Consider the following 24,811-nt stretch of genomic DNA (forward strand, 5'->3'; position numbering starts at 1 on the left):
TTATACGACACGCAAGAATAGTGTACCTACGTTGATTCAGTCCTATTAGATTTTTGAATGAATCTTTTAAGGTACTTGGTGGTACCTGGAGTACTGACCTAATTGAAACTGGTATACTTATATATATATATCGATTTATTAATATCAACCTAAAAACTAGATAGCAATAGATGTGACTGCTCAGGTGTGAACTGATATCAATATATCAGAAAGAATTATCTCCAGAGATAGGCAGATAAACCCTCCCGTAACAAACAGAGGTTAGCTTCCACGAGTATCAAGGTACCTAAACAAGTTATAATTGATGTCATACACCGACACGTTGAGTCTGAAAATTATGTAGGTAGCATGTAAACTAAGCATTTTATTGTTGTTTCAACTAAAAATCGGCGTGACGTTATATCTCATCAATGATAGCGCGCGGTTTGGCAACGCCGCACTCACCTGGCGTTTACCTGCGCAGTGTCAACAGGGGGGCAAGCTTGCGGAACGTCTTACGTCAGTCGATCTAGCGATAGCGACGGGTACGGCCGCGTTGACCTGTCTCCTATATTATTTACTAATAAATAACCTATTCAACAGTTCTATCCAACAATACAAGACAATCGGCGAACGTGATTTCAATGCATTAAAGCCATTACTTGAACATTTCGTATTTAAACACGGCGACGCGTCCCAAAAAGCCAAAACCAACCATCCAGTCAGTCCGAAATTTCAATAATCGTACTTCAGACAGTGAATTTTGTGATGTGAATTTGCAGATTTGTGAAACGGAAACAGCTTACGTAGACATAGCGGTAAACGCCGCACGCAACTTCTTGGTTTACATTGAGTAACCGACAACAGTCAGGTTTCTTAAGTAACTCGATTTTTGGATGTTAGCGTCGTAAAGGCTTAACCCGTTAGTCAATTAGTATGCAAGTGTGAAGCGTCTCTTTGACTCGTGTTAGGTTAGGAGGACTGTTGTGTTGCTGGAACTCATTGCATGGCGCGATGATTAGCGGAGGCTGGGTGTGCGCACTCCATGTGCGGACAGCAGGACTGGGAGGTGCTGCCCTTGGCTCTGATGAGGAGGAGATCGTTTACTTGGCTTATGTAGTCATTGATGTCCAGACGAATCAGGTAGGTTGTGCATACTTATATTACAATGACTGATGGTATGATCTTTATCTGAGGAACTGTAACGGTCCCACCATGCATGTTTCTGGGTTTACTGAGTCGAAAAAGCTACATAGCTACGTATGAAAAGTAAAAAAAAACAATTCAATGGTATAAAAAAGTTTATATATCCATACCTAGGTTCACAGATTATAAGAATGCTTATGTATATTGTCATGTGTAATTTGTATTAAAGTATGTAGAGACACGGCAATCATAGAAATTCGCGCATAAAAGCCAAGACAACACGTCCGGAACGCATTCAATGCCAATGATGCAAGACGTTCATTTACTCGACTTTTGAAGGAGAGTTATGTTCTTTAAGTTTATTTGTTTGGTGTCTAAGAAAGGTGGATTCAGGGAATCAAGGGATCATCCCCGAGCTTATACGGACAGACAATTGTTATTTTTACTTAATACAGTTTAGTTTTAATTTCACTATTGCGTTAATGTGAACTTTTTCCATTTTATATTCAATTTTATTTAAAGTACTTTTAAGTAAAGTCGACTTTGAACTGACGCGAAAATTCAATTTATATGCGTGAAAACAATTTGTTCCTAGGTTAACTCCAGCGGATACTCCACAGAGTATAATATTAAAATTAAAAAGTTCTTTATTATTTAAAATAACTCTAAATAAAGGCGACTAAGTTGCGTGTGAGCATTTAAATTTCTACATTAATATTGTTTCTATGTACTTACTTCATGATTTTTTTAAATGAAATGAATGTAGAGTCATACATATATATGTATACGTTAACAATAAATAAGATTCAGTTAATTTTTAAAAGCACACAGAGCGCTCCCGTATGACAAGTAGGCTTTTCATACAATGAAATAGGGATGTTGTCGTCAATCAAACCGTAAGGACTGACTTCGCCAGACGCAGTATGCAGGCAGACTATATCTATAATAGATTAAAAAGGCTTCTTAAAATCTACCCGCTCACAATCCACAATCTAAAAATACCCACACCTTACGCAATGTCGGAGATGAGATCTAATATGTAGTTACACACTTCATTCACTCACTCACTTGCACCCACACATTTACACATCAACTAACATACACCTATACACTTACTCGTGCACTCATGCGTGTTGAAAAAACAAAAATAATATAATTAAATACTATATACCCATATTAAGTTTGTTATGGAAGAGTTTGGCACCCCACACAGGTATCTTTTTACTTAAAAGGGTTCCCAAATCTTACACAATTATAATAAATTGTTCTCACATTTTTTTTAATACAGTCAGAACCGTTTACGCTATCGTTTAGTACAACATACCGGTTATATTGACCAAAATCAAAGGTCGTGGCTGAACTCAATTTTATTAGGTCTTAATAACGTCATCCGTTGTTACGACTATCGGTTTTTACGACCATATTATATGAGTAGTCCCTACGATATCGATCGATCAGATTATTGTATTAATTTATTGTAATAAATTAAAATGATTTAAATAGTTTTTAGTAACACATATCAACAGATGAGCTAAAGCTGTCGGAAGCTAATACCATTTTCATCACGGGTTCTTTGTCCCTTTATTGTTAAGCGAGCAACGGATTCCCAGACCCGTTTTATAAAAAGTTCCAAGACCTGTTTGAGACGATCACCTGTTAGACACCGTAGCTTAATGGTGCTTACAAAGCTTACAAAGCTTGAGGGTTGTAAATAAAATTACCATTAAATACCATTTGTAGTGTTAATTAAGTTCCGGCTTTGATTAAAGGGGATTTAAAATTGTGATATCTTTGGATAATATCTTTTGATATAATAATAATACATCGGCATACCCACCACACAACTTACGACAAACAATATACATACACACTTCAATAAAATGATGAAATAAACAAATCTTAAAAATGAAATTAAAAGACCCTTAACAAAGTATCAACATCATTTGGTCCATGTTACAAGAATCTATGAAATTGTTAGCCTCTAAATCCATTTATATCCTTTAACTGAAAAATACTGCAATAATTGTGTTTAGACCTGTGCCAATAGTGTAATAGGAATTAGAATTGATTGATTCATTCCTTCGCTAAACTTAATAATCTCTTTTAAACTTAAGATTATAGTTAGTTAATAACAATACATGAGACCAACTGACCACTTTAGTATTTTCGAACCAATTGAACTTAGGGAACTTCAATACGTGCGTACAAATTCTTAAAAGGCCGCCAATTCACTTGCGAACCTTCTGGCAATGTGAGTGTCCATGGGCGATGTAATACTCAATATCAGATGAGCCTCCTGTCTCCTGGTATAAAAAAAATGTTCTGATATCAAATTTCACATCATTAAGATCAAGACTTCTTCGTGTATCTATTCCAATAACATTTACAGGAATAATTACATATTGAGTAAAGTACTCACAGGATACATATACGCACTGTATTTTCAACCTTATACTCATGTATTAAATTACAAAATCCTATACATCTATATCCTACATCGTAGGCCTCAAGGTCCTGGTTTGAAAAACTCGAAAGTCAATGTTATATTTAAATACAATGTTTTGCTGCAAAAAATAATTTTAAATTTGTGTTTGTATAACATTCATTTATACTTATTGATTTCTAGCCTTTTACTAGCCGGTTTACTGATAAATGCATAGGTACAAGGCCTAAGTATAATTGCCGGCGAAACAATAGTTATGTCGGATTAATATTTATAAACCATCTGTATCATCGACGTACATTGTTCGAAAACTGAGCTTTTTAACGCAGATTTTGCCAGCAATATATGGAAGCTGCCCACAGAAGTAATTCCGAGCCAATTCTTAAAAGGCCGGCAATTCACTTGCGAACTTTCTGGCAGTGTGAGTACCCAAAGGCGGCGGTAACATTAGGAAACTCTTCTTTAATAAAATCCCAGAGGCGCTTTTATCTCTGCCTTTTATTAAATTTAAGAAATGTATTAAAGAAAAGCTGTGTAAAAAGGCTTACTTTAAAGTTTTTTAGTGATTATATAGTTGATAAAAGGCCTGGGACTAGTGCTGGGCAGGCTACCTCAAATTAATTTGATATATTTGTTTTAAATATTGTAGAATTGTTTGATTTGCTTTTTTTTAAAAGAGTACCGAGAGTTTTTTACGCCGGTGTTTTCTCTCGGCCAACCCGCTTTATCTTCTTTGCCGATGAGTAGGGATGCCAACAGGCTCGAATTTAATGACGTGGAATAAGTGATACCATGATGATCTTATGTTTCAAAATAAACGAATTTACTTTTTTTAATTTTTTTTTAAACCTCCTGTCTGCTTTTCTCCTTTTACAAGACAAAGACGAAAAGTGTGTAGCATTAGGTTACTCAAGCATTCAATTATTAAAACACAAACACTTTTAAAACGGTGTTTAAAAAGGGTTTAAGTATGTAAATGTTTTAACCCGGAAACGAAAGGTCAAGCTTGAATAGTAATTTATACATAAATTATAATGTAAGGAAAACTACTGGAGCACTAATAATTACGGGAATAATTAGTTGTTACACTGTATTTAGTTCAAATGTAAGTTCAGATACATAATCTATACATTTAGCGCAAATACAATACGTAGTTACACATTCAAACGAAGTACGCGAACGATTGAAAGTAAATAAGAAAAATATATGCTCTGTAAATGTGGTTTTTGAGGTTAAGGAATGGAACGTGTCCATACTAAGACGGCTCCAAGTAGACCATCGACTTTTGACACTTTGTTACTAACGCATCCTTTTTGGACATGTTGTCAATTTCTTCATGTGGTGACTTTAAGGCTGATCCCCTACTCGCTGGATCGATCAAGTAGGCGCAGGCTTGCCAAAGACATGATAGAGTATCAGTATCATTAGCCCTAGTAGAATGGGAATGCAGCTCTGCATTATCAGAGTTGAGATTTAGCGCTTAATAAGCTTCCATATGACAAATTCGGCTTGCGTTTTTAACTTACGGAGATCATATTTCAGAGGTGACAGTTTGTAAGTTCTGAATATAGTCTGTAAATATAGGTTTTCGTCTTTCGCTACTATGGTAACAACCATAGTAGCGAAAGACGAAAACCGCGTTTCGCTTGATTGTCATTGGCCAAATTATGTTCATCGTCTATCTATGGGACGAATCTTGTCAAGCCTATGGCGCCGTTTCGTCTTTTGTGTTTTCGCGGCCAAGAGGAGGCCTTTTCGGCGTTTACCCAATCTTCAAATCAAAACTGTATTGCTTTAAATAGTTCGTTAACAATTGTGAATAATATGCCTAAGTTTCTTGGGTATTTCTTACATCTAGTTGAGTGCGACTTTGCTCCTTAGTACGCTATTAAATTCATATGGTAAATAAACAGATTTCTTAGATAAAATTCAATTAGACGAAAGAACAGACTATAAAAGACATGACGCGTACTTTTTAAAGTATCTGCTAGCACTGAGTCGTAAGTTCTACAATTAGAATAATTTAAGAAGAAATATTAACTTTTGTCAATATATATATATATAATATACAGATAAATATGATATATAAACATTTAGAACGAATAATACAGATTATAATTTATATCAAATTAAATTAAAATCATTTATTCATTTAGGTAACACAATCTACACTTAGGAACGAAATGCTTATATTTTTACACTTATTATATTATAGCTTATATTTGTTCATTATAATCCTAAATCCTTATACTATCTTGCAGTTTCAATTCGTCGGAGACTGTGACCGAAATATGTGTATTTTAGGACTGATAATTAATACGTGAAAAACTTGTTTACGTGTTTGTATGGGATCGACGCCATCTTGTCTAAGGAAACCTTTTGGCGGGTTATTAAAATAAATGTTATTTGAAATAAATGAAATGAAATTTGTGTAGGTTTTAACTATAAAGCCATTGCTTTGACTACATTGAGCGAGCATCTGAAATTGTTATTAATTTTTTTCAAAAAGCTCTTTAATTACGTTGTTATAAAATTTGTCTATGTACAGACAGAATCTGTCTACCGCGTCAATATTTTTTAACTTGAATGTCAGACTTCCTTTTGACATTTAAGTCACCTATATGAAAGTCTGTTTACTATGGCACACTGCAAGCCATCTAAGTATTTTTATGGTGGGGCAATTATCTATACAGGTAGGTATCTCAAGAAAATATGTTCTTCGAAAAGCTAATTTCTGCATAATCTGTATGTGTATTATGGGTAAAATGATGTAATTCGACAAAAAAAATTGGAGCTAGCTATAGACAATTAAAACGTTCCCAGACCTGTCATAAAGGTAATGTCAAGTCTAGATTGTGCCTTACCTTTTGGCATACCAGTCTTAATTTCGAAACGTCATGCCTCGGTAATTACACACAGCTTCCGTATTTGTCTCGAATTTCTTATGAAACATTCAACGATGTAATCTGATTTTGGGTCTGAAATGTATCTTTATAACAAATAATACGTTTTTAATATAGAAAGTAACACAAATAGCACGTTGTATCATTTTATAAAACAGCAAAACTAGTTGTAAACACAGTTTTGATACCCCCTTATAAAGCCCCGATAGCTTAGCTCAGTCATGATAAGAGGTATAGAAATAAGAGAAGAAAACGAGGTACACAGTTTCGAAGGTGGGAAGACGAAATAAAAAACCTAACTGGAAAAATATGGACTAGGAAAGCTCAGAACAGAGTAGAGTGGAAAGAAATGGAGGAGGCATTTGCCAAAGTTGGGCAAACAGATGGGTTGGCGGTGTCTCCGACTCTATAGAGACAATAGTTTAAGAATAAAATTTCTGTCTGAATAAAGGCTTATATTATTATAAAGCCCCCAAATAAGGCTTAAGACGTACTTGGCTCTGTTGATTTATTAAACGTAGGTTTCGCTAAATGTGAGGGGTCTCTGTGGAAAATTTACTTCGCTATAACTATGTATGTAGTATATTGCGCTATTCGCACCTGTCCACGGCAATTATTGTGTATAATAAACCCACTCCGCAATATTACATAGTGGTACTATAATCACTAGTGACTAATATTTAAATAATCCTAATCCTTGGGGTTGATTACCTCTAGTCCAAACAATTTGTATGACTTAAAACTTAGCGATTAAAAAGAGTGGCGGAGGGTTTCTTGCCAGTTATTCTTACCCGCTCTATGCCCTTGACTTGCGAACTTTAAAATTATTTTAAGTTATTTTCTGACGTTCATAAGTGTAGGTACTTGTTTACGTATATAAATAAAGTTATTTTGAGTTTGTGTTAAGGTTTGAATATTGTAATGTTTTTAAGTTAATAGTAAAAGCGTTTTTGTTGCTTTTAAAAGTTGGCCAAGTGGAAACTCATTCTTAAGGTCGAAGGTTTGATCTGCAGCCACATATATTTTGCGCATATAACACTTGCTCATATGGTGAAGGGGAGAAGTAAGTAAGAGAGAAGACATCGTAGGGCGACCGGTATGACTTAGACCCAAAGTAGATGGCGTGTATTAGGCACAACTCACAAGCTATCTACTTGCCTACTAAATAATAATTAATAATCACAAAAGGTATATATCTAAGATAATCTGAGTGACCCAGCGGGTTAAAGGGCCATTTTCTTGCTTTATATCAAGCTTTATTCTCTTTCGTTCCCTCACGGGGCTTTGTACCAATACCAATTCTTGTATTTCTCAGAGACCAAGTCCTAAATTTTTTTAACTTGGATAACGCAGTCTTCATCGGTTTCATCTAATTTATATTTTACATTACACAAAGTTTTTAATCAAATCAATCTCTGACGGAACTCGAGGAGCTGCACCCTATGTAAATAATATATATATATATATATATATATATTATTCTATATAATAATATTCCACAGACACATCTTCATGTGTTAACTGTCACTTTTACACTATCATATTACAGCAAAGCCAAATTATACGTATTACTTAAATGCATTGAATAATTTTTATTGTATTTTCCCTTATGTAAATGTTTGAACCTTTTTGTAAATATTTGTTATCCATCTATAACTAGTGTAATTCTTTGTTTTACGGATTCTTAGGATTACAAAATAAATAATAATTTATTTGTTCAAGTAGACAGTCAAATGTCTATATGGTTATTATTGTGTTAGTATAAATATAATTAAATAAATTTAGGTTAATTTTCTTATTTTTAACATTATATTATATTTACTATTAACGCGCTTGCGAGCCTTCTGGCAATGCGAGTGTCCATGGGCGGCTGTATTACCTAACATCCGATGAGCCCGCTTGCCCCCGATTAAATACAAACACTGGCTATATATACTAATTATTAAGTCATAAAATTAAGGGAATACATAGTCCATTGCATTTTAATATATGTATATGTAATATGCATATATGTTATATCTTATAACAAATATATTTTGTAAAACAAGAACTCTAGAGCTGTGTACATATTTATCTAGTATTGCAAACAGCGAATATGAAAGATATACCACGTTCTAGTAATTCTAGAGATAAGGCGAGATATTATAGTCTTAAGTATTTAAAACGATTATTAATTAATTTTAAATGTTTCCATTACTTAATTTAACATTAATGGTTATACTTACGTAAGAAATACCTGCACAATTCGCTAATGTTTTGGGTTTTATATAACTATTACACTTATTATAAGGATGTTGATATTTTCCACCTCACCAAAGAGCATGTGAGAACATATTTGAAGATTCGGGAAGACTTTGACTTTGTTTTTGTTTGTTACAATTCAGTTTTTTCTTTTAAATATTAACTAGTAATTGTCGTTTAACTTATGTTGAATTTCAGTTTTCTTTTTTTTATATATATTCTCGATTAAGCGTTGTCTTTTGCACAAAAGGATAAAGGAGGTTGCGTTAAACTAAACAAGAAATACGCCATATCCAAAACCCATAATCACCTGTATTTTTGTATAAGTATACGGTATTTACAATATTCTTAGCGTACAAATTGATAAATAAAAAACACAGATACAGATCGTAAAACAGAACACAATAATATACAAAACCAAAACAGATTAAATAGATAAACTATGTATGTATATGAAACAGAAAACATAAGTAACATTCATAGACATTAAAAAAATATATAAAAAATAAAAATAATATGAATAATATTAATTTGGTCCATGTGGAAGTGTATTAGTTTATTTCTTCGCTTTTTTTTTATAGAACAGAGGGCAAACAATGCCAGAGAAGTCGCGAGTGCGTTGCCGGTCTTTTAAGAATTGGTACGCTCTTTTCTTGAAGGACCCTAAGTCGAATTGGTTAATTAATTGTGAATTTTGCAATGCTTATTCGTTGAGAGAGGAAAGCAGCTGTCACCGTTACTATCTATCGCCAACTTAAATCTTTAATTCATGTATGTGCAGTAACCCGACAGCCCAAAAGCACCTCCAAAACATAAATACTAATTGTTACACACTATCTGTCAACACAGAATGTGTTTGAGAATCGAATATTTCACACACTTGTACCTATTAACAATAGACATTTCATTTATTAGCATTTCGCACAATCGATTAGATATTACAACATCGTTAAGTAGGAATAGAACAATACCAATACGTTTTATTTGCTTTAAATCAGTGTTACCCATCGTGGAGCCCACGCGCCACAGAGGGGCAATTTGATTGTGGGGGAGGCCTATTCGAAAAATTATTCGAAATTTAAATATGGAGATTTCATTTTGTTTTGTAAATATAGTTACTGTGTTTCGTTACACCATGCCATTTATTTCAATATTATAAATAAACTATAATTACTTAGTTGGAATAAATGTATGAACTTCATATAGGTAATATATGTACACTTATGAACGTCAAAAAAAGAAATATACATTAAATGATTACTTGGATGTGATATGGAACATAATGTAATGGTTGCAGCTCCTTATAATCATTGTGTAAAATAACCAACTATTAAAGAGTGGTGGAGAGTTTATTGCTAGATCTCTTCCGTTCTACGCCCTTGATTTGAGAACAGGCAGTTAATGTAAAATTAGACGCATTTAACATGTTAGACGTTTGTAAGTGTATATGGGCGCCAATTAATATAAAATCATGTTAATAATATTTAGATTGATTTTTATATAACTTTAGAAACTTTCAAAGTAAATTCTAAACACATTATTCTGTGTAATAATTACCATGTTTATATTTGTAAATAACGCCATCTGTCGACGAACGTTGTTATTATTAATGGTCGTTTTGTTATTCTAAACACATTATTCTGTGTAATAATTACCATGTTTATATTTGTAAATAACGCCATCTGTCGACGAACTTTGTTATTATTAATGGTCGTTTTGTTATTAAAATAAATTGTAAAGTAAAGTAATTTGTGTAAAATAAATCATTTGGAATTATGTAAAATTCATTATAATATTAATGTTGATTTTTAAACTATATTTCGTAATTAATTGTACAGTAATTTTGATTACATGAATTTACAGTTGTTAAACGTTAAAATTTAAAACGACAGTTGGTTTGTATAAATAAGAGGGCAGCTCGCATTTTGAGTTAGTTATTGTGCTAAAATCGTGTGATAAATAAATCAAGTGATACTAGTTGTGTGTTTTCATTATAATGGAGTCTGGACGTGATAATTATGGCGGAACGCCGACAGCAGCGGTGGGATCACATCCCCAAGAGACTTCGGACTCTTCAAACGACACGACCTTCACTATGGAACAAGTGATGGGTCTCTTGACCTCCATTACGAAGACTGCCGCGACAAGCGCTGTGAAAGCAACACTATCAGCAGATGATGCAACCCTCCGACGGCACCATGACTTCTACCTACCTCCGTTTAACCCTGATGAGAGATCGCACGACATCAGGGACTGGTGCGCTAACGTAGACGAAACTATCACGAAGCTGATGGTCCCTCCACATGAAGCTCGAATGAAGGCCATTTTGCAGTTAAGAGGACGAGCCAAAACATGGGCTGACACCTGGTCTCTGCATTCAACCACCTGGGAGCAAGTGAAGGAGGAGCTGATCCATACGTTTGGCAACGAATTTCGGTACGCAGATGACGTGCAGAAATGGCGCAACTACACTTCCGAGCAAGCGAATTCCTACGCAGAGTACGCTACAACGGCATGGGCGCTTTTTAAGAGGATTCGTCCAGAAGCTACCGACGCCGAGGTAATGGTTGCGGTGATCACAGGTATTTACCCTGAGTTTTTTCGATCTGAGTAACTGAGAATTACCTCCGATTCACTAAATAAATTCTTATCAGTTCTTATAATATTTCGTAGGCGTAAAATCGAAAGTAGAGTAAATATAATGATATTACAAAGATCCCGTGTTATAGTATCTTCAAAAGATCAATTCGTTCGTTTCACTTTCTTAAACCGGGTCGTTTGTCGTTGTCGCGTTACCGGGACTGCAAAGTGAGAAATCCGTCTAAGCATAACGTTATTTCGTCATAATTCAGTAACAATAATACCGGTTTTCATGGCACAGTTTATTAAATGAGATTTCTGCCGTTGTGTGGGTCATCTAGAGTAAAATTGCTACTACCGTCAAAATGACGAATGTAACTCGCTAAATTAAACTATTAAGTATTGTTCATTTATTAAACTTACTACAACAAAATATGTAATTAATTGTTCAAAGAAAGGTATAAGACTTTTTAAAACTATTAAAATTGTCAATTAATTCGAGAAAGTCATAATAAGATATGAATTTTATGAATCGAGAAAAAGAACGGGACGAACCAACTTTGCGTTGATCTTTGCGTGTTGAATTCAAGTGCGGTTAGAGATATTAGCAGACCAAATTTAGAGATTAGGCAGAGCCCGATATTACAGATGCTTAGATATAGAATCTGGCTTTCACGGAATTCCCTAATCAGATGACACTATTAAAAAAAAACAGCTTTTGTGTTTAATATTTACGTATGTCTTTCGGTAAATTTATGTATTTTTACTTTTCGTCATCGCTGAAAGTGAAAAGAGAATTTTATATCGGTCATTATAAACATTCTCTAATATTTTGCACATAGTGCAAAGTAAAATCCAAATCAAAGTTGTAAATATAAATTTGAACATTCAAATATTTGGAGACGTTAACTGCTCACAAAAAAAAAAATTAAATTTGATTTGAGTGGTTTAGTTACTAATTCTTTTTGGGAAAAGGGATTCTCTTCTTTAATATAAAATCCCAGATGCTCTTGTATCTGTCTTTTAATAAATTTGGGAAATGTATTAAAAAGAGGAGCTGTGTAAAAAGGCTTACTATAAAGTCAGCGATTGTCTAGTTGATGAAAGGGCCTAGGACTAGTGCTGGGCAAGCTACTTCTAATTAATTTGCTATGAGCGTTGTAGTATTGTTTGATGAGTTATTTTATTTTAAAAATTACCGAGAGTTTTTTACGTCGGCTTTTTCTCTCGGCCTACACCCTGTCTTCTTTGCCAATGAGTAGGGATGCCTACGGGATCGAATTTGGTGACGTGGAAAATGTGATACCTTGACGATCTTATGTTCCAAAATAAACGTGTTTTATTTTAATTTTATTCATAGTTGTCATGACAAATATCAACTTTGTATGAATACTCAATCCAAAACGCTTTCTCTTCAGCTCAGTTACATTCTACACATCAAAATGCAGTGATTTTTGTCTACCGTACGTTGCGTATTCGTTCTACCCACTTTTCGTTCTTATTCTATTATGCTGGGTTTGGCCCATTACTAAAAACTTAAGTGTGCATTTTATATCAACCATCATAAGCGAAACATTCCATACGTTACAGATATGAGTAATTAAGATTTGAATTTAAGTTGTAAATGTAACTGTAAAAGTAATTGTAAAATTAAACCTTCTAATATTTTTGACGAACATCAGGTGCATGAATGTAATTTGATGTGAAATAACTAATGTGATAATAGTGTGATGACAAAAAAATATATATCAAGTATTTTGTGATACCATTTTACTGTGGGTTTTAATTTTTAATATATCTTTTTTTAAAGAGAACGGGTATCGGTATATTCTGTCATTAGACTGCTTTTGAGAAGAACTGCTTTATAATTCTTAGTCTAGATGTCAGCAGGCCGAGGCGGTTTACATGTTGTGGTTGGTTGAGTAACCAATTGGAGCAATTCTTTGAACGCCATGAGTTTATACTTCAGTCGAATTGACCGTATCGGCGGAAGATTTGTCGGAGAGTTTTATGTGAGGAGGCCTCGACCTCTTCTACTGACGTTTTTGGATCTAGGTAATTGCATTGAATTACTGAATAACTAATCTAATTAAAGGTAATAATTATTTTATGTATATGCATTGACATGTTTATGAAAAAATAAAAATGTGTTTTACCTATCCAATATCCTTCCTAAAACGCTGGCTGGCCACCATGCGTATCCTTGATCCTGGTCTTGTTGGCTGAACCCAGGATGGGTGATGCCTTGTGTGGGCTAGATCTCTAAATGAGTGATGCCTTGTGTGTGGGCTAGATCTCTAAATGAGTGATGCCTTGTGTGTGGGCTAGATCTCGTAATGAGTGATGCCTTGTGTGTGGGCTAGATCTCGTGATGAGTGATGCCTTATGTGTTGGCTAGATCTCGTGATGAGTGATGCCTTATATGTTGGCTAGATCTCGTGATGAGTGATGCCTTATATGTTGGCTAGATCTCGTGATGAGTGATGCCTTATGTGTTGGCTAGATCTCGTGATGAGTGATGCCTTATGTGTTGGCTAGATCTCGTGATGAGCGATGCCTTATGTGTTGGCTAGATCTCGTGATGAGCGATGCCTTATGTGTTGGCTAGATCTCGTGATAAGCGATGCCTTATGTGTTGGCTAGATGTAATGAGTAATGCCTTTATGTGTTGGCTAATTGTAATGATAATTGCCTTGTTTAAATTTGTTACAACCTAAAACAGCGCAAGGGACGCGCTGGAGTCAGTATGGCCGTATGGGCGCCAATTAATATAAAATCATGTTAATAATATTTAGATTGATTTTTATATAACTTTAGAAACTTTCAAAGTAAATTCTAAACACATTATTCTGTGTAATAATTACCATGTTTATATTTGTAAATAACGCCATCTGTCGACGAACGTTGTTATTATTAATGGTCGTTTTGTTATTCTAAACACATTATTCTGTGTAATAATTACCATGTTTATATTTGTAAATAACGCCATCTGTCGACGAACTTTGTTATTATTAATGGTCGTTTTGTTATTAAAATAAATTGTAAAGTAAAGTAATTTGTGTAAAATAAATCATTTGGAATTATGTAAAATTCATTATAATATTAATGTTGATTTTTAAACTATATTTCGTAATTAATTGTACAGTAATTTTGATTACATGAATTTACAGTTGTTAAACGTTAAAATTTAAAACGACAGTTGGTTTGTATAAATAAGAGGGCAGCTCGCATTTTGAGTTAGTTATTGTGCTAAAATCGTGTGATAAATAAATCAAGTGATACTAGTTGTGTGTTTTCATTATAATGGAGTCTGGACGTGATAATTATGGCGGAACGCCGACATGTACATTGTGTTACCTATATAAATAAATGATTTTATTTGATAACAATTTCCAAGTAATTTCTTCCTAAAACCTATTATATAAGTTTTTTAAGTGAACAATTTTATTTTATTTTAATATTAAACATTATATGTTAAATGTTTAATAGGCATAAGAATTTTAAGACGGCTAAGGCACAAATAAAGTTGGCAAACATCGCCTCCAACAGTTCATCAATAATTCTATTGTACTGTTTTTGCCTTAGACACTGCCTCAACTTCATCAAGACTATTTAGAACATTTATTTAAATATATCCTATGTCTAGCTTTTAAAAGACCAGCCCTCTGACATTGAGTGTCCATGGGCGGCGCATCACTTAACATCAGTTATTCATCCAGCCCGTGACATAATGTCTCGTTTCTGATTCGTTGTATTTACATGTAGATATGTACTGGTGTGTTTTGTTTGAGCAGTCTTGGCCAAGTAGCTGACTGCGACTCTCATCCATGAGGTCGTAGGTTCGATCCCCGGCTATACACCAATTGATTTTCTGTGTGCGTATTCATTCGCCCGAACGGTGAAGGAAACTGACATGGTTGGACCCAAAAAATCGACGGCGTGTGTCGCGAACGCTGTTCACCTACTTTCGTATTAAATTGACAAATTATTATGAAACCAATACAAAAATCTAAGATAATATTTAAGTTTTTTTCACTGGGTTTATAATGATGAAAAAATGTAATACTATTGCATAAGCGTTTTTAAGCCGACACCGAAATTAATGGAGATTATTCACAGGGATATAACAAATTGGTGCAAAAACTTAGATTCAAAGTTAATTAGACATTAGGTCTTGACCGTGAACAGTTTTTCGGATTTCGTACTTAATACTAAAATAAAAAATATTAAATTATATTTGAATTATTAGATTTAATACTGTCATTGATTTTCTTATTTAGTTATGACGTCAGCAGCAATTATTTACTCTACACATATTACCCGTACATTGTATATGCTTGAAAACGAGATGCATGGAACACGGCAAAAGTGTCTCTAAGGGAGAGAATATCTAATTAGTTAGTGTTTTTATATTTATTTATTTATTGACACTTCGTTGCTAGAAAGTAACACAAATAACACATATATATAAATTACAAGGGATGCAACGGGCGGCCTTATCGCTAACAAGCGATCTCTTTCGAGCAACCCTAGTAAGAAAAGAAAACAATAAATAAAAAAATGTGTTTTTATATGTTTTATATATTATACAGTCTAAGCCACGTCGAACTTTTTTCACATAGTTTTCCAATCCTGTACAGTGAAACAATATAAAAATTTTAAGAATACAAACATGGAAACTGGATGGAAAGTTTTTAAGCGCACGAGTGATTATGTAAACAAGTTGTAGTATAGTCGAAATCTGGTCTTTCCCATTTTAAAGCTGATATAAACACTATAATTTTCCATATAATGTACTTATTAAAAAATCTTGCTTGTCCTGTTTGGGTGTATTTTTATGTTTTTATATATAATTTTATGAAGTACTATTTAACAACACTATATGTATTATATGGCTTGGCCGGCCAGACCTTCGTTATTTTATAAAAGCTAAAAGTTCTTCTGTGTGTGTCTATACTGGTAAGAACGACCAGGGACTATAAAGTTTGAGTAGTGGTTATTTGGGCAGGTACAGGTAGTAAAGGTGTATAAAATAGTACCTTAAGTTTAAGAACCTTAAGAAACTGTCTTACCTTCGACCCAAAAAATCGACGGCCTGTGACAGGACTTGCCTGTTAGATTCACAAATGATGATGAAACAGATACTGAAATCTGAGGCCTAGACCTAAAAAGAGGTTGTAGCGTCACTAATTTATTTGGTTTTACAGGTGAAGCTATCTTTAATCACGTTTAAAAATAAAAATATAACAATTTATTACTAGGTAAACTTTCTCGCATAATTCATTAAATGTAAATCTTTTCTGACAAGTTAAGTCATAAAAATGATGGAAAGGCGTCTTAGCGCTTGAGTAATTTTTATTATTTTATAACTCTGGCGTACGTCAAATAATGTAGCTGACTGTGTAAATAGTAAATACCATCTCACCACTGTTGCGTTATGATCAAGATAACTACGGAATAAACAACATAAACAGCCCTCTTACAACTTACAAGTAGCGGCACGAAACTCTAGCGCTGACCGTTATTGCGCAGAAGTAAAAAATAAGGTACCTGAGGGGGGCCAGCGGAATGAAGAGCGTCGATTGGCTCTCCAGTCGCATTCCGTCCCCCGCACCACAGTACACATGCGCAGCAATCCCCTCCACGTATCGGCCAGCGCTAGACTTACGTGCCGCTGCCTATACAAGAAACAATAGATCTTAGAAATGACATTAAAAAGAGGCCCCTTAACAAAGTATCGATACCAATATTATTTTGTCCATCACAGGAATAATCCCAAAACAATTACACGAATCATATTGTTAGACATCCCGGAATCCACTTAAAACATCCTTGAAAACGCAGTTTAATAATTATGCCAAGAATAACTTGCACATGTCAAACATGATCACAACCAATAATAATAAATAAGTGCGTGCGTACAAAGTAGTTATTACTAAGGGAAAGCCCCAATAGATGATCATGCACCAGTATTTGTATATCTGTAGGTATTCACACTGTATACGTGCTAATGATAATATAAATAAATAAAAATTTGGGTTTACGGAACAAGACGTCATGCGACAGAATTGCCATCTAAATTTCTACTATGTAACTACTAAACGAGTACATCAACTATAGCGTGTATTTCTATTACACTACTACCCTTTTTAATTTAAAAACAGCTACTTTTATTTTGACTGTAAATACTGAAGGAAGAATTAAGTTTGTTATACAAAATATATGGTAAATTTAGGAACTGCAAGTTTGTATTGAAATAATCATACTTACGCATTTACATAATTCGAAATGTCAGCAAAGGGTTGTTTAGAACCCTTCGAACCCTATCTTACTGATAAGATGTGCATTGCAAAATACACCTTAATACAATTAAATAATGACTATTTCAATACGAGAATTTGTAGTAATAGTACAAATGTTTGTCGTGGTATATATTCGTTCCAATATGGTTATAGACTAAATAACGAATCAGAGAGAAATGGCGCGAACTATGACGTACGTCAAACTTCAAGACGTTTTTGACGTCGCAATGCTTTATTTTGTAATAACAAGTGTTAAATTTGTATAATATACCTTAATACCAAGTATTAAAGTCCAAATTTCATGAGAATTGAATGTAGATAAAGCACCTTTATAGTTGTCTCGTACATGTATTTATCTACGTGCTGAAATTAAATTTAAAATTTCTTATATATTCAAGTTACAACATAAAATTTGCATTTATGTAATCTGATAAAAAATATTAAACACAACTTAATAAGATTAATATTAAAACCATCATTAATTGCTAGCAATAAATATGTGTCCCTAAATTTTTCATCCGTGGCATGATACCTTGATAGAGTTTAAGTCTTATATCAAGGTGATAAGAATTAAAATTGCGTGTGTTATAAAAGTTGGGTACTGTACTAGTTTTGGAACTGGTTTCACGAAGCTCATGCAACACAGTATGTCACTTAACAATTTACGATGTGATTTGGTTTACGATTGTCTGTACGATGATAAAAATCGTACATTAAATGTTATCTATGGTAAGGTGTCATGTAATATTTTTCAGGTATGTATCATACGTTAAAATAAACCTACTTAAAATGCGTGTAATTAAATATACTTGTAAACCACACAGTTAAATACTTTCAAATTGCGTATTAACGTGATTTGATTGATGTTTCTCTGTAACTGAAATAGACATATTACATACATATTAGAAAAAAAACTTAGTTCTCAGATGTCTAAATCTGTTTCAAGATCATTTGTCATTCTAATAGGCATGTGATCAGCCTCCTGTGCGTGACACACGCCGAATTTTGGGATCTAAGTCGATATTTAAATACGCACATACACAGATAGTCGATTGGAGCTTAGCCGGCGATTGAACCTACGACCTCAGCCAATAGGCCGACACTGCTCTTTAACTAAAAATATTACATAATTTAAATATAATATTTGGTTAAACGATCGAAACAATCTGCAAAATTCTTTTTTGTCATGCCATCGGTTTGGTGAACTGTTATCGAGGTATTTTTAAACCAATATTCGGTCCTTCTAGAAGAGAGTCAATCTAATTCTTAAAAGGTCAACATCGCGAGCCCTCTGGCATTCAGAGTGCCTGCCACCTGGCGGTGGTGGTCGAGGTGAGGCTTCTGCCCATTTGTTCTAAAGTCACCTTCATCCTAACATATACATTTCTTATAATTTCAAAGTAGTGAAACATTTCAAATACTCGACACATTTATTTGTTCGCCAAGAGTTTGATTTACAAATTGCATGTTTACCGGACAATTCAAGGGTCCACTTCAATAACATATAAGTAGCTATGTCGGTAAATACTCTTCATATATCAGAGCTAAGATTTTCCATTATGTTATTGTGTGAAGCTTCTTCATCTTTCAATGTCACATCTAATCAGTTAAAACAGGTATTTTATTGAACTTTTGACATGCGTTTTGGTATATTTAGAGGCTGGAGTATCACGCATGCTGTTAGAAACTGATTGAGCCAAGATAGGTTGAAGTGGTGATGGCCAGATGATGTCGAGGATGTTAGGAACCATATTGGAAAGAAATAGTACATGGGTTGCTGCTAGACTAGGCCGATATCTGAGAATTTGTATAAGAAAAGATTTTTATAACCAGCTGATTGTAAAGTAATAGGAAAACCATTAATTATTTTATATTAATTGATAAATCTTACATTACAACGATAACTTTTCCGATCCTTTTCCGCAGTAATGAACACAGTTGCAGAATAAGAAAATGTTATCAAACTTTGTACAGCCATATTGATCTCTCTTGGGAATTAACTTTACAAGTACCTACTGTATTTGTGTGTTTATGAGATTAAAACACGTAGCCACACAAAATACAGCATTCTGCCTTCTTTCTTCAGCATTATGCCAATTATTTTCCTTTATTATGCAACAAACAATCAATACATATATATACAATTTATGTTAGCTGTATATTAATACATAAATAAGCTAAGTCGACAGAATATCGTGCGTATTAAAGATCTTCTAGACTTATTAGCGTCAACGTGCAAAGACTAATTATAACCTTTGTGCTCCGTTGTAACTACTTTATTACAGAGGATTTGTCCACAGACTATCAGGTTTTTACATGGAAAATATCCTAACGAGTTATTGTAATAATACTTTATTTGCGTGTACAATGTACATATACGTAATTTTTTATTACAATTAAGTTCACAAAAGAGTCTGCGAATTACAATCTGGCTTACACAATAATAATCATACACGAATCTATGAATTGTAAACCCGACCAAAATTTAATACCTCCGACGACTACATAGTCGGGGACGGGGGAATCATCAAGAAAATATTTATAAAAAAAAACTTCGAAAATCCATTTACATCATCACATAACAGTTAACACAGTTATAATACGGTTTAGGCTTAAGTAAACAGTTACCAAACATAATAAAAACGCCTTTAAAACTTTTAACACTCAATCACATTTATGTTTCTATCATCTCATTGTTTTTAAATACATATACAATATAAGGCACATATCCAAAATACCCAAATCCCGCCATTCCGGTCTGCTGCACTGTGCTACTCTGGCCCGTGTGTTTGCTTGCTTCCTGCTGTCTTGCTGTTTACCGTTAATTGGGTAGTTTAGTACTCGTACTTTCTGTATTATTTATTTGTATTGTTTCATTTGCTAGTTAGTTATTCTTCTCAAACTCAACTTAACCCAAAATATCTTTATTCATATAGGTAAATAAGTACACTTATGAACGTCAAAAAAATTAAATTAATTGTAAATTTACATTTACTACCAGTTCGCAAGTCAAGGTCGTAGACCGGGTAAGAAGAACTGGCAAGAAACTTTCCGCCACTGTTTTCAATCGCCAAGTTTTAATACAAATTGTTTAAACTGGAGCAAATAAATCCCAAGGATTAGGATTATTTAAGTAATCGTCACATTTATAAAAGGCTTTATTAATCAATTTTCTTTTAACGAAGGCTTTGAATTTATTTAGTGATAATTCTCTAATTTCGCTTGGGAGTTTGAAACTGAGGGCTTAAGACCTCTCTTTCGCTTTTGTTTTTCCGGACATTTGTTGGCGTTGACAGGCGCTGTTCAGAAGGGCTTATGGTCAGTATTCTGTGGCAGGGGCATATTTCAAGCAGGGGTGACGTCTTTTTAATATAAAATTATTGTAACCATGGTAACAGACACGGAATCTTTGATCCCATGATCGGAAGTTTGGAGGTTGTATTTCACATCGTTTTCGCGAGTACTCTTAAATAATACTCCGTACATCTGATAAAAGTGGCTTCTATTTAAAAGTTTAAAAACTGTTAAATAAACATTTTACCAGAGGATTTCCATAATATACAGGATATCCTAGAAAGCTCGATACCGTATGGAGTCATGTCACTTATCGCGTAACAAATCTATCGATAGTTTCATTCAAACTATTACGTTCGAAGACTAAAAGTGTCTGCAATCAATCAATCAAATATCATTTACCTAGCGACCCGGCCCTGCTTCGCACGGGTGAAATGCTGATACTAAATACACTACAGAAAATCTGTGAACGTTGTATATAAAAATGTGGGTTATCCATAAAAATAGTCATATACCATCACGGACTTTTCTGTAGACCTTTTCAATGTGTACAATACTTAGTACATTATTTTGATAAAACTCGTAGGGCTCAGCCTGCGTTTGCAATGTAAGTGGAAAAAATGTAATTATTTACGATATCACATTAGAAACCTCAAAAATAACAGTACTTCTCCACTATTTAATGGATGTTATTGTACATATAAACCTTCCTCTTGAATCACTCTATCTATTAAAAAAACCGCATCATACTTAGCATACAAAGGGATATAGGGACAGAGAAAGCTACTTTGTTTTATACTATGTAGTGATTTTAAATTTCGTATGCATGTATTTCATCACTTCTATTGTTTAGTTTATTAATTAAAATTCATTGACGTCAATTTTTATAACATTATTTATAGCAAATAAAATTTCATTACGCAAGCAAAATTTTATGCGTGTGGTAAATTTGTGTTTACCATATTAACCTACATAGTAATATTAATAATTATCAAAAATCAATAAATAGATTTAACGCTGGCAGCATTTTCTAGTTGTAGCATTTATTCGCTGAGCTAGGAATGCACGAGCTCTGGGGTTACGCACAAGTAATATCTACCAATTTAAATATTTAATTAGGGCATTTGTAGGTAAGTCCCACGGTCTAAGAGTCTCTACTACTAGGAACAAACTCTATATTCTTTACCGTTTATTTTTTTCAATGTTGAATTTATAACCTCAGAATTATGTAAGTATGTTATGTATTTAATTTTGTTTTAATTTGTATTATCCAACTTAATTCACGAATAATCAATCGCAATAGGAAGATGAAATCTTAAAACAAAACAGTTCTTTATTTGTTGTTTTAAATAATTTCGCCAAATACAAATTTAAAAAAACGTTCCAAATTCAAATCTAGTAAGAGCAGAAAACGTTCCAAATACAAATCAAGTAAACGTGCAGAAAACGTTCCAAATTCAAATGTGGTAAGTGCAGAAAACGTTCGAAATTCAAATTTGCCTGTTTACTTTTTACGTGGAGCTCTGATTACCAGTCTGGCAGCTTTTACAAACCTTCAAATCATTAAGACAACATTGTAATGTCACCTCTTTATTCTGACCTTAAATGAAAGTTGAGTTTTTTCTCAAATGTTAATTTCGCACTCGACTTTCAACAGCACCGTTTTGATAAAAATCTCGTATAATTGTATAACTATATTGTATATACCTACCGCTTAATTAGTAAGCCGATCGAAATATAAAATAAAGACGAAACTTTGACTGTGATTGGCCAAATTGTTAACCAATTACAAGTAAACGAAAAATTCTGACAAATAACCTCCCCCTCAACCCACATTACTGTATTCTACCATATTGAAAGAATCAACTTACAAAAAATCCTAGTTTCCAACCTTTAGGTTTCGGCTTCAGATTTCTATGTCTTTTTGTGATAATTTGTTTATTATAAGGAAGTACGTTACCAGCCTTCTCAGCACGCCGCGGCCGTCGACTTTTCTAAGGTATGCTTTGCTCACAAAGTTTTCCGAATACGACACGCACATGCTACAATTGGTACACAGTTGGAGTACAAACCTACAACCTTAGGGATGACAGTCGCCAAAGCCAAAGTCGCCAAAGTAGTCAATGGAACTAACTTTTTTTCTTACATGATATGTTTTGTTTGTGTGTGTATGTAATGAGAGTAAAGTTCTTTAAACCAACAGCATCTTATTATCTCCTATATTTGGAGCACCGGTGATCTGTTGTTCCAGATCGATGTAAAGTACAGAGCATTCACCCAAAATATTAAGTTCAGAACAAACTCAAACTCAAAATATCTTTATTCTTATAGGCAAACAAGTACACTTATGAACGCAAGAAAAACACATTAAATTAATTGTAAATTTACATTTACTACCAGTTCGCAAGTCAAGGGCGTAGAGCGGGTAAGAAGAACTGGCAAGAAACTTTCTGACACTCTTTTCAATCGCCAAATCAAGTTTTTAATACAAATTGTTTGAACTGGAGCAAATCAATCCCAAGGATTAGGATCATTTAAGTATTCGTCACATTTATAAAAGGCTTTATTAAGTAATTAATTTACTTTTAATGAGGGCTTTGAATTTATTTACTGATAAGTAGTTCTCTAATTTCGCTTGGGAGTTTGTTGTAAAAACGAATAAAATATAGATATAAGGAGTGGTTTATCTTCTGGAGCCTGGTTGGTCGCACACTCAAATTAGTTCTATTACGCTTATTACACTGGTGAAAGTCACCATTTTTTTAAAAATAGTTTTTAGTTTTTTTGTACATACAACAAGGCTTCAAGAATATATTGAACGAATAATGTCATAATATTTAGTTCCTTAAATTTATTCCATACCGACTCCCTCGAAAACACAAGTAATACCCCGAACAGCCCGCTTAAAATAAAATAAAATACGTTTATTTTGGAACATAAGATCATCATGGTATCACTTATTCCACGTCATAATATCGAACCAGTTGGCATACCTACTCATCGGCAAAGACAGAGGGTGTTGGCCGAGAGAAAAAGCCGGCGTAAACTTCTGCAACACAAAGGAATATGGATTGACCGTTTATCGCAACTGGAAGATTTCTGTAGTAAGACAGTCAAATGCGTCACTTATTGCAACAAGAGCTTAGCAGAGGCGAGAGGGACCCTCACTCGCCTATGAATATAAAATAGCAATAACAATATACATATAATACGTAAGTATATACAGCCAAAACCGTTAACGACGTTATCGTTTAGAACAACATACGCACATAAGTTATATTGACCAAATTCAAAGGTCCCGGCTGAATTTTTTCACAATTACTCCTCCCTTAAAGGCCGGCAACGCACCCACTAAAAATGGGTGTCTATGGGCTGCGACGACTGCCTTTTTGGGCGTCCCGTTTTATTATAATATATTACACAAATAAGTATTAAGCGGATTTATAAGCTTTTAAATTAGTTGTAAGGTCCCAAAATCTTCCAAAACGTGATAACCAAGTTGATGAGCTACACATTAGCATAGTTTTCGTATTTAGTTACGGTTCATAATTTTCTGGTTGCGTTTAATGGGACCTCGTTAGTGTTTTGTTTCTTGAATGATGCTTTATGCGTCTCCCATATATATGTCTTATTCTATCTTTTGAACGCGATCCTTCTGGCAATGAGTGTCCATATTGGTATCACTTAACATCAGATAAGCCGTTTGCCGCGTTTTGTATAAAAATTGTATGACTTGTGGTGTAGCTATTTTTATATTTGAGTTATTTTGTTTGTAATGAGACTTTCTATATACGCCGAGTCGGTTTGCCTCCAATGCGTGCAAACAAAGTACACATGTCAGAAGTGAAACTCCTTTGTAAATTAATTATAATAAGGTAAAAGCCCCCAATAGATGATCATATACCAGTACATGATCACTACAT

At 33.9% G+C, this 24,811-nt stretch overlaps 1 protein-coding gene across 3 annotated transcripts in view; it reads left to right on the plus strand.

Annotated features, from left to right (window-relative positions):
• Positions 1-507: 507 nt before the first annotated feature.
• The window catches only part of LOC110996351 (RNA-binding protein fusilli), a 77,172-nt gene continuing 52,868 nt past the window's right edge, over positions 508-24,811 (plus strand). For all 3 annotated transcript variants that reach the window (XM_022263972.2, XM_022263973.2, XM_022263971.2), the window contains exon 1: positions 508-1,122. In XM_022263972.2, coding sequence (XP_022119664.2) covers positions 994-1,122 — 129 coding nt within the window. In that variant the 5' untranslated portion in view covers positions 508-993. The remainder of the gene's footprint in view (positions 1,123-24,811) is intronic.

Source organism: Pieris rapae, chromosome 5 (genome assembly GCF_905147795.1).
Source record: "Pieris rapae chromosome 5, ilPieRapa1.1, whole genome shotgun sequence".
NCBI lineage: Eukaryota > Metazoa > Arthropoda > Insecta > Lepidoptera > Pieridae > Pieris > Pieris rapae.